The sequence below is a fragment of the Ambystoma mexicanum genome, chromosome 1q (assembly GCF_040938575.1).
Source record: "Ambystoma mexicanum isolate Mex_15411 chromosome 1q, UKY_AmexF1_1, whole genome shotgun sequence".
NCBI lineage: Eukaryota > Metazoa > Chordata > Amphibia > Caudata > Ambystomatidae > Ambystoma > Ambystoma mexicanum.
In genome coordinates this window covers 23,615,566-23,633,744 of record NC_090922.1, presented here as the reverse complement: position 1 = coordinate 23,633,744, position 18,179 = coordinate 23,615,566, and the positions used below count along the sequence as shown (strand labels likewise).

General features: G+C 44.9%; 1 protein-coding gene across 1 annotated transcript in view; it reads right to left on the bottom strand.

Annotated features, from left to right (window-relative positions):
• IGSF8 (immunoglobulin superfamily member 8) overlaps positions 1-18,179 on the bottom strand; it is a 395,119-nt gene that overhangs the window by 342,326 nt on the left and 34,614 nt on the right. The window contains exon 2 of the mRNA XM_069635441.1: positions 3,113-3,487. Coding sequence (XP_069491542.1) covers positions 3,113-3,487 — 375 coding nt within the window. The remainder of the gene's footprint in view (positions 1-3,112; positions 3,488-18,179) is intronic.

The window sequence follows — 18,179 nt, the reverse complement described above, 5'->3', positions numbered from 1 at the left end:
TCAGAATTGGTGCTGCCAACAATGGGAGCTGCCCACAACAAAATGCATGGCCACGTCACCTCTGACAAGAACAGGAACACAAGAAATACCAGGCATATTTTTGTCTGGTTACGCCTCATCAGTAAAAGGCAGTTTGGTTCCCAATCTCCATGATGCAGCGAGAAAGGGGCCCATATCCTCTCACACTTCAGGAAGCAAACTACAATAGAAATCTGATGTGTAGAGGTTTTTGAATTAATCATACAGCAGTTTTACCCATGTCAACATTCTCAAGCTCAAAGCTGAATATATTGGCCTTGAGGATTGTTCTGCTGTTCTTTCAGGGCAAGAGGGTCTTGCTTTACACAGACAATATACCAAAGATATTCTGCATTCTATGGAATAGGAAAGCAGGAACACACTGCCCTAAACAGCATGCTCTGTTGCGCGCGCGCGTGGCTACATTTGATATGGCTTCCAGAGCATGCAGATGCACACTTTCCCACCCCCAGAAGAGAAGGTACTCACAATCATGTGGTAGACTATCTTCGAAAGATGGGGTTATCAAACAGTTGAGCACAGCAAAGTGCAGCCTCAATGCGGCCTCCTGCCTACTGTTAAATTGGTCAGGAATGTTCCAAGTCATCTTTCCTCCTCTTTCCCTTATCCAAAACGGGCAGTAATTCCAATGTATTTGTATTTTATTTGCATTCATTGAGCACTTTCCTCAAATTACTTTACAAAATAATTAAAAGACGGTACAAAATAAATGATCTCATCAACAGGAGCAGTTTAGCCAGAGGAAAGTGAGGGTAAAAGTTGAGCCTTGAGGCGGGAGCGCAATATATTAAGGGAGGGTGGAAGCACGGATGTCAGCAGGGTGGCTCTTCCAGAATTTAGGAGCTAAAAGGGAAAATGTACATGGTGACAACCGGATTTTGGTTTCCATCAGTTTTTCCAAATGGTCAAACAATATCATGTTTCCCACTTATTCGACTAGTCAGTCGACCAGCCATTTGTACTTCGGATAGACTGGATCTTCTTTCACTACCCCCAATCTGTAAACTTGCCAGCCAGCTGCTCTAAAAACGAGTCACTCGATACTAAAAGTCGTGTGACAACAACCTTACGGTCTTGTGCACGGTTACATGTGATTTTAACGAATAGATAATAACGAATAACAGTTTGATCTAAACATTATTTCCGAAAAAAATAGCGATTTTTAAAAAATAATTACTTGGTCACCTCCAGCCCCGCCCCGTCTCCCTTTGTTTACAAAGCCACCCCAAACCCCTCTCCACCCGTTTTAACCCCTTACCCCACCCCCATATATATATATATATCGAGTGTCAGAGATGTTACCAAGATCATGTGACCAAGCTACAAGCTGTAGCGAAACACGTCATCTGTGGAGCACCTTTTCGTCAGGCTGTGCGAGGGCTGGAAGTTTCCTAATGGATTTTAATCAGAATTTTTAAATAAATATAAACTTTTAATCCTTCTTTGGACTACGGCGCAATTTGTGGCAGTTGAGCTTGGAACCTGAAATTGGAATTTCACTCTGGGAGTGCGGCTCAACATCACACCGTTTAGTCCGAGTGATAAAAATGTTAGATTTATTTTGTTGAAATGTTTATATCAAACTGCTATTATTTATTCGTTAAAATCGCTGTATACCCTTCTACACGACTCTAGCACAATTTCAAATGGCTCTCATATATTCACCAGTCTCCAGAGAAGTAGTGTGACCTGTTCTCTTGCTCTGTAGATCAGTGTATGTCCTGTAAATCCCATCTGGCTACCAGAGGCACCCAGATGGAGTCTTGCAAGTTTTACCTTGCTGCCATTGGCATATATAGTGAAAAGGCTCCAGTGAACACCTTCCACTCTTTCTGGGATTTGACTATTGTGCGTGCAGCTATAGCTCTCGAGCACTTAAAGTTTATGGCCATGTGCAACATCAAACTCCTCACCTGCTAGACAGTAATGTTGGTCGACATTGCATTGACAAGAGGAGTGAGCGGTGTATATGGTGTTCCACAAGAACATGGGAGGACTCATCCTTCTTTACTGCCCAACTGTCTGCCTGATTTCCACATTAACCAAGAAAAGCAAGTAATCTAGTTTCCTGAATGTTCTTAAGAATCCAACCCGAGGTGGTCTGGGGCCTGAATCGTCTCAATGTAAGAAGGGCTCAGAAATTCTAAAGCGACAAAACTAAGGAATTCAGAGGTCTCTTTGTGACATATGGTGGCCCTTGTCTGGGGAAGCAGACTTCCAAGCCTTTTGTTGCCCATTGGGATAGGCTCTTGTTTCCTGAAAACAGACAACATCAAGAAGAAACCTCACCTGGCAGGGATTAATACACATTCAGTAAAGGTTAACATAGCATCAGTCGTGTTACAATGGAACAAACAAACACACACCTAAATGTATTCTGCAGACCTGCGACATGAGCCATGTCTTTCTGCAGACATTACTTCCTAAATACCAGCTCGAAGCATTGCTCAAACATTTTTGGCTTTCTAGAGTAGTAGCATCCAGACTCTCACTCAAATAGATCTTCAAGTCGGTTTATGGAGTAAAGTACAAAGGGTTGGCTGGCACACATTGCTCATCATGAAGCCCGTTTTACTGGTAGCCCTAATATAGCTTCCTATAGAGGCCTCCTCAAGCAGCCCCACGTGTGGCATTTGCAGAAGACAATAGGATGAAAACATGGTGGGCATAGATAGGGGTTCGGGCCAGTGTGCAGGAAGAGTGCACAAAGGCATTCAACGCTTTTTTAGAAGGATTGCCAGAAATGCTCTATTTTCTGCACCAAAGCCATGAAGGGGTCCACAGGAAGTGAAGCATGGACTACACATATGAGAATGTCTCGGAAGTAAGCGCATTGCAGTTTCCAAATGCCATTTCATTGATAGAACTACAAAAATTGGCATACTGAGTTTATTCAATGCAATAACTGTTTTTGGTTTTGCAAATATTGGCCCCTGGATGAAAATTACAAGTGTGCCTGCTACAACACTATTTTTTGTATGGTGTGTTTACTGCATTTTCTCATCGCAGACAATAACAAATGAAAAACTGTTATGCAAGGAGAAAACAATTTTTTTGTTAAAAACGGACATACCTTTTATCACAACCTTACTGCTGTAGGTGCCGAAGTACTTGGCATCAGTGGTGGGTGTGTAACATTCATACACGCCATCATCCTCTTTTCGCAGGTGCTTGATACGGAGTTCCACACTATCGCCTCGTACTCGGTGAATAGACACTTCGCCATTCTTCACGCGTGGTGCAAACACAGCATACGAAAAATTGGGGTCTTTGGTGCTAATGATGCCAATCGAATAATCCGGGGTTCCAGATCGGTAGAGAAACCATTCAAAGTCTTGGAGCGGTGCTCCCTCGTACTGCGTGACATTGCATGGGATTGAGATGGCTGTGCCTTCTACGCGATACAGGGGCCCCTGGGGGACACGGACCTCACGAGCTCCACACATAGCTAAGGGTACAAATTGAAAACAAGATCACCCTGTTAGTTTTGACAACTTCTGCTCACTGCAAATGACAACCGTTATTTTTTTGCAAACAGGTTAATAGTAAAGCTTACAGCATGTATTCATAGATAATTATATTCTGAATACTTGCATTCACAAATTTCATTTAAAAAGACAAATTACTGTTGAAAATCCAGTCATGCCTCACTTTTTAAGCTACAAAAATATGTAGAAAAACGTTGCTTCTATGCACCTTAATTACTGCACTTCTCTGTCTGTTAGTCTATCTCCTTACACACGTCTGCCACTTCAGTACATGTTTGCACTCTGCAGTCAGCAATTATGATATTCGCTTCTATTCCGATTACATCTCTTGCATAAGTGGTTTTATGTTAGCTTCCAATTCACTACCAACTTCAGTATTCGATATTGTTTTCAAATGTATTTATATTATAATCTTGCGCTCAACCCTACAGATAAGGAGCGTATGATCTATTTTTAATCCCTAAAAACAGGCAAATACTTCCGAAACATATAAAATTAGGGAGTAAAAATACTCCAAACATAGAATATAAAACAAACACATAGACCGGTTTAACTAATTCCACTGTCAAATATTCTTCCGACATTTGTCTCCTTCTTGAAGACTTTGATCTTGACGTCCTCGCTCTCACCGAGACGTCGTTCGATGGTCGACCTAGTGTCCCTGGGATGATATCCTTGAGTCTTGTTAGGATACATGTTTTTGAACTAGCTTGCACCTGTTCACTGTAACAGGTCGTTTGGAGCGAGTTATCTTTATTCCCCATGCAGGACCTTTCTTAATATCCAGAAGTGACTATAAATGCTGTGAGAACATATTGCCTAGCTGGTTAAATAAATGTATGTGAAATTCCCCTAGGCAATGTTCATCTTGAAAACATACATAAGACAGGGTTACTTACCTGTCATGGGTCACTTCCTCTGGACTTTTAATAATTGAGCACACTAGTGTTGCTGCGTTGTTAAGTAGGGATAGTTTTCTCCCCCTTTCCCCTTTTAGATAGGCAGCACATCATCATCAACCTAGGGTCAGCACCTCCAGACAGGGTCAGGGTGTGCTTCTGCTGAGGGACAGTGATAGTGGTCTGCATGAACCTTCCTGCTTTGTTTTAAGGTAATATGAACGACAGTGTGTTACATTATCCCTTCATGTGTGTGATTAAATGATGGGATATAACAGAGGAATGTAAGTGTTTTCCCAATCAGATTTTTAAATCGTGTCCTCGTTTGTTGTTTGGATGACTCCTACTTACCCATAAATCCACTGTGCATGTTTACTTTCCCCCCTCTTAAAAGTTCCACAAAAAAAAGCAGGGAAAGGAAAGGGACGTTTCACTAATTGTGGGTAAACAGCGGCAGTTGGGGAAACAGCCGTGATTAGGTTTGGCAAGTTTGACCACAGACATCCACAACTGAAACTTCCTTGAAGAACTGAAGAGGACAAACATGATGGGGAAGAGCAACTAAAAAAATATAATTGCAATGGTTGAAGAATTGAAGAGAAACATGGGGAAGAGCAACTAAAACATATAATTGCAATTGTTTAACCAGATAATGCATACGGGGGTAGTTACTGGAGCTGTGGGACCCTCAACTACTGTCTTAATACTGAAACCAGGGAGCTATCCGACAGAATGTGATAGGTAACGCCCTATCTCATTACTGAATGGGGACGCTAAGATTTATGATGATATGATAGGTTATTTATAACGCGCTTAATACCCAGAGGTTTCTAAGAGCGGACCCGGGGATTGGACCTGTGTTGCTCCGTGTCGCCTTGCTTCCAAGGCGAGCACGTTGCCCCAGAGCTATCCTCCCAAGACGATCTTATGCAAAGATTCTGGCCCAGAGACTAATGCGGGCACTGCCAGGGATCATACACCCGGGTCAATATGGTTTTATTATAGGGCATCAAACTTAGGAAAATATACGAGAGCGGTAAATGTAGCAATTTGAGGACAAAGGTCCCAGCAGAAGATGTTCATGCTTGCATTAGACGCCACTAGAGCGTTCAATAGTTTGGAATGGACCTTCTTAAAGTTAACATTAGAATGGTTTGGATGTGGGCCGACCATTACCTGTATGGGCTTAGCTAACTTTTGTATCCCAACCACAAGGCTGCAAGTGAACGGCCAACTCTCAAAGGCAATCCCAATCAGATGGGGCACTCGTCAGGGGTGCCCGCCATCCTCATTGATATTTGCTATGGCCTTGGAGCAGTTGGCACAGACAGTAAGTGCAGATCCTGAGATACAGGGGGTTAGGACTAAAGGGGGCACACATAAAATAACATTATATGCAGAAGATGTGTTGTTATTCCTTCGGAATACAGCGAATTCACCCCCAAGGGTGATGTCCCTCTTAGATAAATTTGTGGCGGCCTCTGGGTTCCGCATTAACTACACCAAATCAAAAAGTCTTAATATTACGGAGGACCCAGAACAAGTGTCAGAATTATATGATATGATATTTTATTTATATCGTGCTCATACACAAGTGTTTCAGAGCTCAAGAATGGAGTAAGAACTATCCACTAGATTTGAAACTGGAAGCAATATAATATTTGGGGGTGAAAGTGACACCCACATATATAGCCTTGTACAGGGCTAATGTCCTGAAACTACTGAAAGCCTTCTTGGATGATCTTAGGAGGTGGGACATGCAGGAACTTTCATGGTTCGCTTGTATAGCAGCCATAAAGATGACCAATACCTAGATTTCTGCATACAGTGAGCTCTCTCCCAATACGGATTCCAGCCGATTAAAAACATACAGAGGGAGATTCTACACTTCATTTGGAGGAGAAGGACACCTTGAGTACCACGAATGATCTTGTTTCGACCCCACGCACTAACAAGGCGGCCGGGGGGTCCCAGAGATTATGCGTTATTTAGTGGCAGCGCAGGTTGCCCCCATGCTGCACTGTGTCCCACAAGAAGGTTAAAATGGGTGGAGCGAGCTAGAATGAGGAGTTCCAGAAATCCCCTGAGACAAGCGGTCAGGAGAGTCGGGGGCCCCTTGTTAGACACCATGATTTACCTGCACTGAATGCCAAGTAGGGCAGCATTGATTAGATGTGCAAGTTCTGAATCATTAAACATTTACCCTCCGTAAAGCTAAGTCAGTTCTGCTACAATTCAAACCTTTCATCTGCATCATAAACACATATTACTGCATGCAGATGCATGAGCTCACTGAGCTATTGCAGGTTTGGAACTCGCAGGTGAAACACTAATCTGTGTGGCAGGTTTATCAACCCACTGAACTAAGTTTCCTGACGGGCTTAGTCGAGGAACTAACATGTCTGAGAGGCCTGCAGGTTTGGGGCATCGGCAGTCCCATGCATGGCTAACCAGACATAACTGGCTCGTCCTAAGCTCCATGCATCTTTCAACAAACTATTCTACACATGAAGTAGGAGACATGGGAGGATCAGAAGTTAGGAAAAATGCAATACTGAGAGCAGGATGGCTTGAACCCTACCAAAGCAATACAATGTTTCCTCACACTGTCCACTAGCATGCATAAAACCACCTCATGAGACTGGAAGGGTGAACTAGAGATTGTTTCTCTTCATTGCTTTAGCTACATACTGAAACTGCAAGTACGTGTTGGTACTGTGCCATTTCAATGCCACTGTTGTAAAATTCAGGTACTCTTCCAAAATATAGCAGTCTGCTAAGGGATCTTGTTATGATGCCATTAAATGTGCGTTAGTCCTGCTGTGAATAATTCATTGTCCCATATGGCAGCTCCGTTGAGCAGATAGGGTACTGTGCTGAAATATATAGCAGAGCTGTTGAGAAGTACTAGTGCAGTCAACCCTACTGAAATATATACAGCAATGTTGGGAATTGTTGACCTGGTCTCATTTTAAAGATAATAGTTAGTGGGGAAAGCACTGCTAATGTCCGATTAAAATTATCTAAAAGTTCATCAAAGAATTGCTGGTAGATTTTCACCCTCCCTAGCTGTATGAATTATGAATGTATTCCCATGGCACAATTGTTTGCGGCCGAATTGACCGTGGTCAATTCGGCCACAAAGCCAATTTTGCTGTGCCCAAATCTGCAAAACTAAAAAAAAAACACCCACCCCCACACACTTCCCCAGCCACCCCCTACTTACCTTTTCACAGTCCGCTCATCTTCTAACCCTGCAGCGCCAGATCCGACCCTCCTATGCGGGTCCAATCCGAAAGGCGCTGGGACCGATTCTCTTTTTTTTTTTTCATCCCTCGCCTCCAAACCTCGGGAGGCAGGGGACACCCCTGCTACCCGCAAACGCCATCACTACCAAACATAGGGAACGGGGGACACCCCTGCAACCTCCGCTCCCATGTTTGGTAGTGATTACCTCAACTGATCGTTTACAAACGATTGAAGGTACAGGCCGAATTCGGCCAGAATTACCATACAATCGTTTCTAAATTATCAATTTGGGTAATACCCGAATTATACCTCCTCAGGGGGACGGTGGGGTAGTAAAAGTAACATTCAGACCATTAACCCAGTCATTGCTTGCTCGCTCAGCTGTGACTAACAAGTGAGCGTGCCCTTCCACGCATGCACTCACACACAGACTCACACATGCCAAAACCTGCAATATTTTAAAACTATACCAAACATATCCACTAATTTAACGTGAAGCCTTTCGTAATGAGAAATGCCAAACAGCTGCTTGCTCAGAGGCGCTCATAAAACAAAAAAGCCCATCAAAAACCTCAAGCCATTAATTTCCACTGATGTGCTTGTGAGATAAAGAGAAAACCTAGTATGAAATACCTATGCAAATCACTAGTAAACTTGAAATAATTATACTTCAGCAAAGCAGCCTCTATTAAAACCAATGAAAATAGTGGCGATAAACAACACAAAAATGCACCCCTTGCTAGAACACACTTTTACGCTGTACTACACCAATCTTGAACACCAGGATCAATACGAATGCCAATATAAATGGAACTTCCTAAGTGTCAAAGCAATTTGCAATGCACATTAGTGATGCAGAATTCTTAAAATACCATTGTAACACAGAAAATCTAATCATCTGAACAAAGTGAAAAAAACACACTAATTAATTTCCAAGTTACACTTTACACACTCTGTATTCGCTAGATGAAATAACCAACACAGGAAAGTATCAAACAGACAGATCATGGCTCAACCCAGTTGGATGTCAGCAGTGAACTCCACTATGTATGGGGATGTTGCCAAAAAAAACCTTGTCAGGATTCAATAGGAAAAGGAAAGGTGACCGATTTACAAGAAATAAGTGCGTAAAAAGGCTGATACGCACCTTATCTAGAGAGCTGCCATAGGTGGTATGATGTATGCTTTTGAACACTTCAAGTAAGTTCATGCTAAGTTCCTTTATTAAGATGACAGGAACCCGCTGGCTCCCACCACCCAGGCTACATGTTCCAGCTGCCTGTGATGGAATGGAACATTCTCGCACTCATCCGTACACATTCTACACCGTCATTCCACCATTCATTCTGGCTTCATCCATTCCAAACCAGTCTGCATCCATCCATATGCAAAGAACATTACAAAACACCTCCCTTCATTATCGAAAACACACACACACACACACCCCTTCCCCCCTCTCCTACTGTGTGTGTCTCATTAGACAGAAATAGTGAACAAGCGTTGGCCAATATCTACAATGCTGAAGCAACCAAGGACAAGTGGAGGCCATATGCCCACAATGGTTTATGGTCATTTCATCTAAAACCATTGCATCTAATGCCATTCAATTGACATTTTTCCATCTAAAACATTAACATCTAATGCATATTTATTTCTTTTTGGGCCTCCACCCCCAAACCTCTGTTTTTTACCTTTTAAAATAAACCTGAAAAATAATTACCCCTTTACGCCCCCAAAGACATGCATTAGATGGATATTTTTTAGATGGAATAGTATTAGATGGAATGGGTTTAGATGAATTGACTAGATACCGCCCACAACCACACACAATGTACGAAGACTGCAAACCAAAAATACTGACACGCCTCCAAAGTTTACTCTTCACACACCGATTGATTGATATGTTATTTATAATGCACCTATACACAATGTGTTTCAAGGCGCAACAATCTTACTAAGCCTAGTATAATTTAGATCGTGCAAGTGCGCAGACAAGAAGTGCAGGGGAGAGGGTACGGCGACAAGTGCACCCAGAGCAAGAGGGCCTTGAGTTAAGTTCAAGGAAGGCTGGGACTCCAACGGGAATCACAACCCGGTAGTGCAAGCGAGGCCAACAGGCATGTGCAGGGGGACTGGACAGTGGGTCCGGGGGGGGGGGAGGGTTCCTGTAAGAGGAACACCAAGCAGCAAGTCAGCAGAACGGTGCAGGAACAAGGTGAGCAGGGGAAAGGATGAGAGAAAGAGGACGAGAGAATGACTAGGAGAAAAGGAAGGTATTGAGGAGCTTCCGGAACTTACAGAGATCTGGCTAAGGCAGAGAGGGACAGGGAGACTGTTCCAGAGGGAGGCACCTGGCCCCCAATCTCTGCTTGGAGAAGCGACTCTCCCACAGAAAATTAGAAGTAGACGAATGGAGGACTCTAGTAGGAAGGTACTTCGTAGGAGAGAGTTGGAGATAGCAAGGGCCCCGGCCCGAGAAAGCATTGTGGACGATGCAGAGAGTATTGAACTTGATCCTTGCAGCCACGGGGAGCCAGTGGAGGGATTTCAGGGCCAGAGAGATGCAGTTCCTGTGCTAGAGGCCAAGGATAAGTCTTGCAGTCCTGTTCTGGATGAGTTGCAAAGGGCGAAGAGTAGTGTTAGGCAGATTGAGAAAGAGGCTCCTGCAGTAGTCCAGCCTGGAGAGTACCAGGGCTCTGGAGACAGTGATCTTCTGGGGCTAGGTGAGAAATGGGAGAATACCTTATGGAGGTGCAGCAGGAAATGGGCCTTTCTGACAAGGTCTGTGATGTGTGGAGAGAAGGAGAGTGGAGTTGAAGATGACTCCATGGTATTTTGCCTCACAAGAGGGTGAGGGAAGAGGGCCCACGGAGGCGGCCAGACTGAGGGGAAAAGCGGGCGCAGGTGTCCCAATGAGAGGGATCTCAGTCTTACTGCCATTAAGGCAGAGATCATTATAGGCGCACCATGCCTAAATAGCGGATAGACAGCCAGGGATGAGCGAGGAGGAGGGTGAGGGTAGCCTGAAAGAGAGCTGCGCGTGATCCGCATAACACTGAAAGTTAGAGAAAAAGGTAGAGATCAGGGGGGCGAAAGGGGTCAGGTGGACATTGAAAAGCCAGAGGCAGAGGATAGAGGCCTGGGGAACACACATGTGGAGGTGGAGGTGATGGAGAGGAAGGACCCAAGTTGAACCTGGGAAGGTCGGCCCAAGAGGAAAGCCGTGCCAGAGCCTGATTCGTGACGTCCAGGGTATCGCAGAGACGAGTGATCAGGATGTTGTGGTTCACCATGTCAAAAGCAGAAGATAGGTTGAGGAGAATGACGATAGAGCGTTAGCTAGAGTCAAGGTCAGCGAGCAGATCTTCAAATGTTATGGAGAGCAGTTTCCGTGCTTCTCTGAAGCCAGACTGATGATCATGGAGACAAGCAACAGCTTCAGTGTGGATGGTTAGCTGAGTGATAGCCAACTTCTATAGGAGTTTGCCCAGGATAGAGTGATAGAGATTAGGCGATGGTTTGCCAGAATGGACGGGTCAGCAGAAGGCTTTATTAATAGGGGGTGCACATGGTAGTGCTTGAGAGGAGACGGGAAAACTCCAGTGGTGAAAGAGTGATCGCAGAAATCAGCCAAGGCTACGGCGAGAGAACCAATGTTGTCCTTAATGGTCCTGGAGGAGCAGGGGGGTCACCGGTTTAGATGCAACTTTCATAGACTGGACTTGTCGGGAAACATCATAAGGTGTGACAGGAGAGAGGGAGAAGAGGTGGGGGTGGGCCAAGGAAGGCCTGAGAGAGGTAGAGTGTAAGGGAGGAGAAGAGGCGAAAAGTGGAGACAAGATGTTCTGGGTTTTAGTGGTGAAATGAGAGGCCAGGGCCCTGCAGAGGGCTTGGTAGGTGTAGAAGAGGAAGATAATGCAATAGGATTGGTCAGCTCTTTGAAGATTTTGAATAGTTCAGTCGTGTTGTTAGAGGCCGCAGAGATGTGGGCTTGAATACGGACCCTCTTTTTAGAGAAGATGAAGAGTCTGTATTGCCTTTGGAGTAAGCGGCAGGCCAGTTACTCAAAGGGTGCACCCAAAGCTCCCCATTTCCGTTCAGCTGCTCTGCACTTGCATTTCAGAGCAGCCAGATCGGAGTCGTACCAAGAGTTGCACTTTTTGGCAGGCTTCACGATAGAACCAAGGATGTCCAGAGTGTTAGAGATAGAGAGGTGAAGATTGGAAAGGGCTGTGTCAGGATGGGTGTCAGCCGCAGGAGGAGGAAGTGGAGAGAAAGTGGAGGCAAACTAGGCCACGGACACTCGCTTCATAGGTCGAATTACCGTGAAGGAAGGTGGCAGTGCTGCGTGGTCCTTTGCCGAGGGAGCTTCAAGTGAGAAGAAAGAAGAGTGTGGTCAGGCCAGGAGAGAGGTGTAGTGAGAGGATTTGAGAGGGGGATGACTTAAGAGATGAGAGCATCCAAGGTGTGCCCTACAGATTGAGTCGGACCAGATGGTAGAAAGGGACAGAGAGTCGCATAGGTTTGCGGAAGAGTCCAGAGGAGTCTGGAGTCCAAGTGGATGTAGAGACCCCCGGGAGCAGAAGCTAGGAGGTAGAGGAAAGGAGAAAAAAAGTGAGGTCAGCCCATTCAGAGAGGATGAGGGTAACTTGGCCATGGTCAGAGAGAAGCCAGGAGAGATAGAGAGCCTGCAGACCAGGCATTCAAAGGAGGAGTAGGTTTCAGAGGGGATGATGAGGCAGGAATCCACTCAGGAAGAATCAGGGCCACTCCTACTCCAGGTCTGTTGGGCCTGGGCTCGGAGAAGATTTTGTAGCCATCCGGGAGAAGTGTGTCAAAACACGTGCCAGAGCTGGCCTTAAACCATGTGTCGGTAACAGAGAGTACATCTGGTGCAGGAGTTCAGGTGGCAGATGTCAAAGGAGTGTTTGAAAGCAGAGCTAGAGTAGCAATGTGGAGCAGGTTGCCACTTCGAAATACTTCTGTGGAGGGTTACAGGGAAGAGAGGGACCCATCAGAAGTGGCAGAGGAGCCTGAGAGGTAAAGGGAGGAGGAGGCAGAGGAGCCAAAAAAGTAGTGGATGGCAAGGGAGCCAGGGAGGTGGAGGCCGAGGGTAAGGGAGCTAGGGGAGAGGCAAATGGCAAGGAAGCCAGAGAGGTGTAGAGCAGAGGTGACTGAGGGGCCTGAGAGGTGGCAGATGGCAGAGGAGCCAGAATGGTAGAGGGAAAAGGTGGAGGGGGAGCCAGAGAAGTGGTAGAAGGAATAGCAGGAGAAGGAAGGAAGTTCATAAGGCGAGGCAGGCGCCTATCAAATAGTAGGCCCCTGGACCATGATGGTACCATATAGATAGACATTAATGACTGTGGAGGACTCGAAGGCGGCCAAGAGGAACCCCCATTGGGTGCCACCATTAATGGGTGAAGAGGAAGAAGGAAAGAGAAGAGCGACCATATGAAGGGTCCATAGGTGGGGTGAAAGAACGACAAAGAGGATGTCAGTGAGAGTCTCTCTGAAGGTAGCACTGACATAGGTGTCAGTGATGGGAAGGCCTGGGTTGGAGAGCAGGGTGTCCTTCTGAAGCTTCTTCCAACCAGTATTAGTGAGGATAGGAGATAAAAAAGCAGTTAGAGGAGATGGGGGAAATAGAGAGAACCATAGTGGGTGTGATAGAAGGTGGAGAGGGCAGGTGAGAGCGAGAAGCGAAAGGAACACTGCACAATGCTATGTCTCACAGGGTGCTGTGAGAAACCTGAAGGTGTCGCACCCGCTAGTCCCGGGGATCTGTCATTCAGGTGGCCAGGAAACGGCCATTGCCTTTGAATCCAGTTCCTGGGGTGGCAACTCCTCTCCCTCAGAAACTTCCCAACGCTGCCACAATGAAACTACACAAGCTGTTTTTTTTCCTCAGCGCCACAGCTCCCATGTACAGTACCTCGCTGCCACACACTGCAGAGAACATTTTACTAACGGTGGTCCGTGTTGCATCCGTTACAGTACCTCACGATTCCATTGAAAGTTCAAAGCAGTGGGCACTTCACTCCTCCCGATGCATTATTGTACTCCATTCCCCAGGCTGCCAAGTTCCATTAAAGTTGACCGTGACCGGTGCGCTAAGAGTAACCTCATATTGCAGAACTCAGAACAAACATCAACTCTTGCGTGTGCGAAAAGACACACAGGAATGTTAGCAGGGCCTTACCTCCAACGTATTCTCTGTATGCGTTCCAGCCCAACGACATGGCTGAAACGCAGAGGTTCTGCTGGGTGCGCGCAGCCCAATGGCCTCCAGGACCCCTGCCAGGCCCACAAAGCCTCCTCACCGGGCCTCCGCTTTCATCTCGACCAACAAGGGACATGTTGTAATCGGACTGCTCTCCTCATATACACCGTTCCCAGCTTCCTCCTGCAGGACACTCCAGCTGGGCATCTTAACTGTAGCTCCTCCAGGTTCCTTTTGCAGGAACCACCCAGTGGGTGTCCCAACTGCAGCTCTCCGGGCTCCTCCTGGAGGACACACTCTCCAGAAGATGCCCTCCTGCTGGGTGTCCATACTTGACGCCAAATGGACAGGCACCACCGCCTCCCGATAGCAACACCCAGCCTCCTGCAAGATCTTTGGGCATCCTCCTGCATCACCAGGACGACACTCTGCCAACGCTGCTCCTCCTTTATCCTGGGCTCCTGTTTTAACATCCTCGTCGCCAACTTAACTTCTTTATCAAGGCCAAGATATTCTCCTGGGAGAGTAGGCAGAAATCAAATTAAAAGGGCTCTGTGGGGGTAAACGTGGAAGTGAACAGATTAGGCTTGGACTGCCAGAGTTTCATCAATTTTTTCCTTAATATTTAAGATTTTGTTCATGAAGAAATCGTTAAAGGCATTGGCTTGAACTGCCGATGGCCTGTGAAATCCAGCTGAGATGGAGGAAATTAGCATTATAGGAAAAGAGTTCTCTGTGTTTGTTATATGATGTTTGCATTTTATTATGTAAAAATTTAAATTGAGCATTGAAGATTGCTTATTTATAACTTTCCTTATTGTATATTTACAATATACAACAATAGTGTGAATAGCAGGATTTGTAAATCGAGGCAAACTGGAAAGAATATATATATATATTTTTTTAATCTTTTGAATTCATTAAACAGTGTACACTACATTCCTGGTTTGCAGGTCTAGATCCATTAATCTGTCCCAGAGATACAGATACAGATATTTATTTTGGCGTGAATACACAAATTTTCAATCCGAGTTAGCTAGTTCATTAATCTAAACCAGCTTTGGAGGTTGCAAAGATTTCCAACCCTTTAGAATCTGCTTTTTTGCCACAATTACAGCTTTCAACAGCCACTTCTTCTCTGGGTTAGTCAGATCATCGAAATTAGTATTGTCCATTTATATGAGGGTTTCAAAATCAAACCTCCAATCCTGCCTCAGCACCTCGTTCAATATCCTGCAGACCTCACCCGAAAAGGTCCTCACTCTCAGTCCCAAATCACATGTTCCAGTTTCCCTTCAAAGGGGCCGCATCCCCAAAGAGCTTTAAATCAACCATACCCAAGTCATACATTAGAACAGGTGTCCAGTATGATCTATTTATAATCTTAATTTGTCTTGCACGCTCTCCTCATTTGGCGATACAAGAGAAACATTACTGAATATACTCTTCCACCTAGGAACATCCATAACAGCGACCATGTTTTGGGACCACCTCTCGATCAATTTGGAGTTCCCTTCTCTGGCCTGCAATTTAAGATTATAAACCAAAGAAGCCAGATGTTCCCATTTCACTAATTCTCCAATGGTGTCGCCCAAGTCACTTTCAGTAATATAACTGGCAGCATCAGTCTTAGTGTGCGGTAATCCGCAGTCAGATCACGTCTCAAGGTATAGCCTTCAATTTCAACAACTTCATCCATTCCTCATCCTCCATTAGGTCACCAAACCATCTTACACCGCCTAGAAATCATGTCGGTCAAAGCAGAGTTTGCCCATTTAATTTCAGCCTACTATTTAACCAGTTTGAAGCCCTCAATGAGCTCAGGGAATCCAGGCCTAAAGCCTTAGATAATTCGAACCAACAAGCTCTTAGTAAGTCTGTAAGAGGTGGAACAGGCGCCGTAAGATGCATTTGAGGTCAGGACAGCCCTTGGTTCCAGCGTACCCACCATACTTGCTTCGGGCCTAGTCCAGTCATCAGGGTCCCTTTCCAAGAAGGGCACCATATGGCACATTGCAAATGCAAGTTGATAAGCTACAAAGTTCAGTACATTCATTCTTCCCTTTTTCAGAGGTTGCTGCAATTTCCACAATTTCATCCTAGGATTGTTCCCCCTAAGGTAGCTCTGCAGAATCCTATCCAGTCGAGGTGCCTTTTTTTAACATGGAGCAGGAGCATTTCTAAAATATAATTAATCTTTGGGGCTGCAGTCATCTTGTGTTAACCTTCCTGTACAGGCTTAAATTAAGCTCTGACCATCTTCCCACTTCTCGTTCCGGATTCTCCATTGCCCACGACATGTTCATATCCATAATTTTATCTAGATCTTTTGTGATCCAAATCCCCAAATCATTTTTATCAGGCACCACTGGAACCCTTCAACTACACGTGCAGTTAAACAGAGCAATGTTATCGGTAAGGCCTCCGATTTCTTGCAATTCACCTTAATGTCCCAAAACCAAAATCAATCCAATGTCTCGACCACAGCCAGAAGCGAGGCAGGAACATCTTGAACCACCAATAGATAAATTTGCATACAACCATACCTTCTGTACAGTTCCACCACAGTTAATGCCTTTGATCCTACCTTATTCTTGTAAGGCCGTGGTAAGGGGTTCCATTGCCAATACAAAATGTAGGCGTGGCAGAAGACAACCTTATCTAGTCCCTTACTGCAGTTCAAAGCAATCAGATATAACCATTTGTAATCACCACCACTGTTGGTTTATTATCTAACAATTTAACCCAACCAATGAATGCATTACCCACACCCAAACCTGTGCAATATTTCAAGGAGGTAGATCTAGTCAATCCCATCAAATGCCTTCTCTGCGTCCAAATAGGGCCATCACATCGCTTGTCAACTTTAATCCTTCTTGCTAAATTAACAATAGCTGCCTCATATTGAAGAGTGCCTCCCCTTCACAAAACCAGTTTGGTTAGGGTTGATAAGTCTTTGAAGGATCTTTTCCAGACTTCGGGCTAACAGCTTGGCCAGCACCTTAACACCCATATTTATCAAGCTGATAGGTCTATAGTTGACAAGTAAATAAGGGTCCTTTGTCATTCTTCAGCACACACGATATATGTGCAGGGAGACAACCTGATCTAAGGGATGTTCTGCACATGTCCAACATCAAAGAATAGACACTATCCGGCATCAACATATAGAATTCAACCGGAAGGCCGCCTGGCGTCGTCCAGTATTTAAACGGTGGACCGCCTTCTTTAAGTCCTCTATTGAGAGTTCACCAGACAACAATTCTGTTTCTGCAATACTTGTCCTCAGGATTTCTACTGAGTCCAACCAAGGGGTCATGTCTTTCAGTTCTTCAGCAGCATAGAGGTTCTCATAAAAGTCCCTGAAACCTTTGTTGATATCCTCAGGTCTAGATGTTTTCAAGCAGTCAACCAAGTCAATTGCCCCGATAGCTTTTTCGCTTTCTATCTTTCGCAGGTGGTGAGCCAGAGGTCTGCTACACTTCTCTCCATCTTCATATAGGTCATGAACAATGCATGTTCTGCCTTTTCAGTCAAGAGTTGACTGAGCTCTAGTATTTTGTTCTCAAGCTCCTTCTTTACATACACACCTGGATTTGTATAAAATTTGCTTTCAAGATTCTGGACTGCTTTACCCAAATGTTTCATGTCATTTGCTTTCTCTTTCTCCTGCTTGAAACCCCTATTGCTATGCCTCTCGTGTAACACTTAAAGGCCTCCCAAACAACTTGGTCATTCACTTCTCCATTCCTGTTCAAAAACACAGTCTCCTTATCTCTAAGATTCAAGGTATTAATTCTCCAATTACTTGATTTCTTCAAGGCATGGTCTAATGACAGGTTCACCAGTACCGGAGCATGATCTGAGATATGTAAAGCTATAATGTCACTCTTTAAAAAATGTGGAGTCATTCTCCCAGAGTTGAGTATATAGTCATTAGGTGAGTACACATCATGAACCCCTAATCTGAAGCTGTAATCCTGTTCTTTAGGATGTTACAGCCTACATACGTCTGTCAAGTCAAATTCCGAGACCAGTTCCTCTAAAGCCTGTCTATTCCTACTTCTCAACCGCAGAGCCGTATTGCTCCTATACAATTACGGGTCCATCATTTTGTTAAAATCCCCATTAGTAGGATATCCCTTTCTGAATGGTCTTGTATATATTGAGCTAGTGTAAAGAAAAAAGCCCCATCTTCAAAGGTCTGTTCATATACGCTATAAATGGTCACCTCAGTGTTCTCTATCCGGATGTTGACTGACACCATTCTCCCTTCTCGAGCTG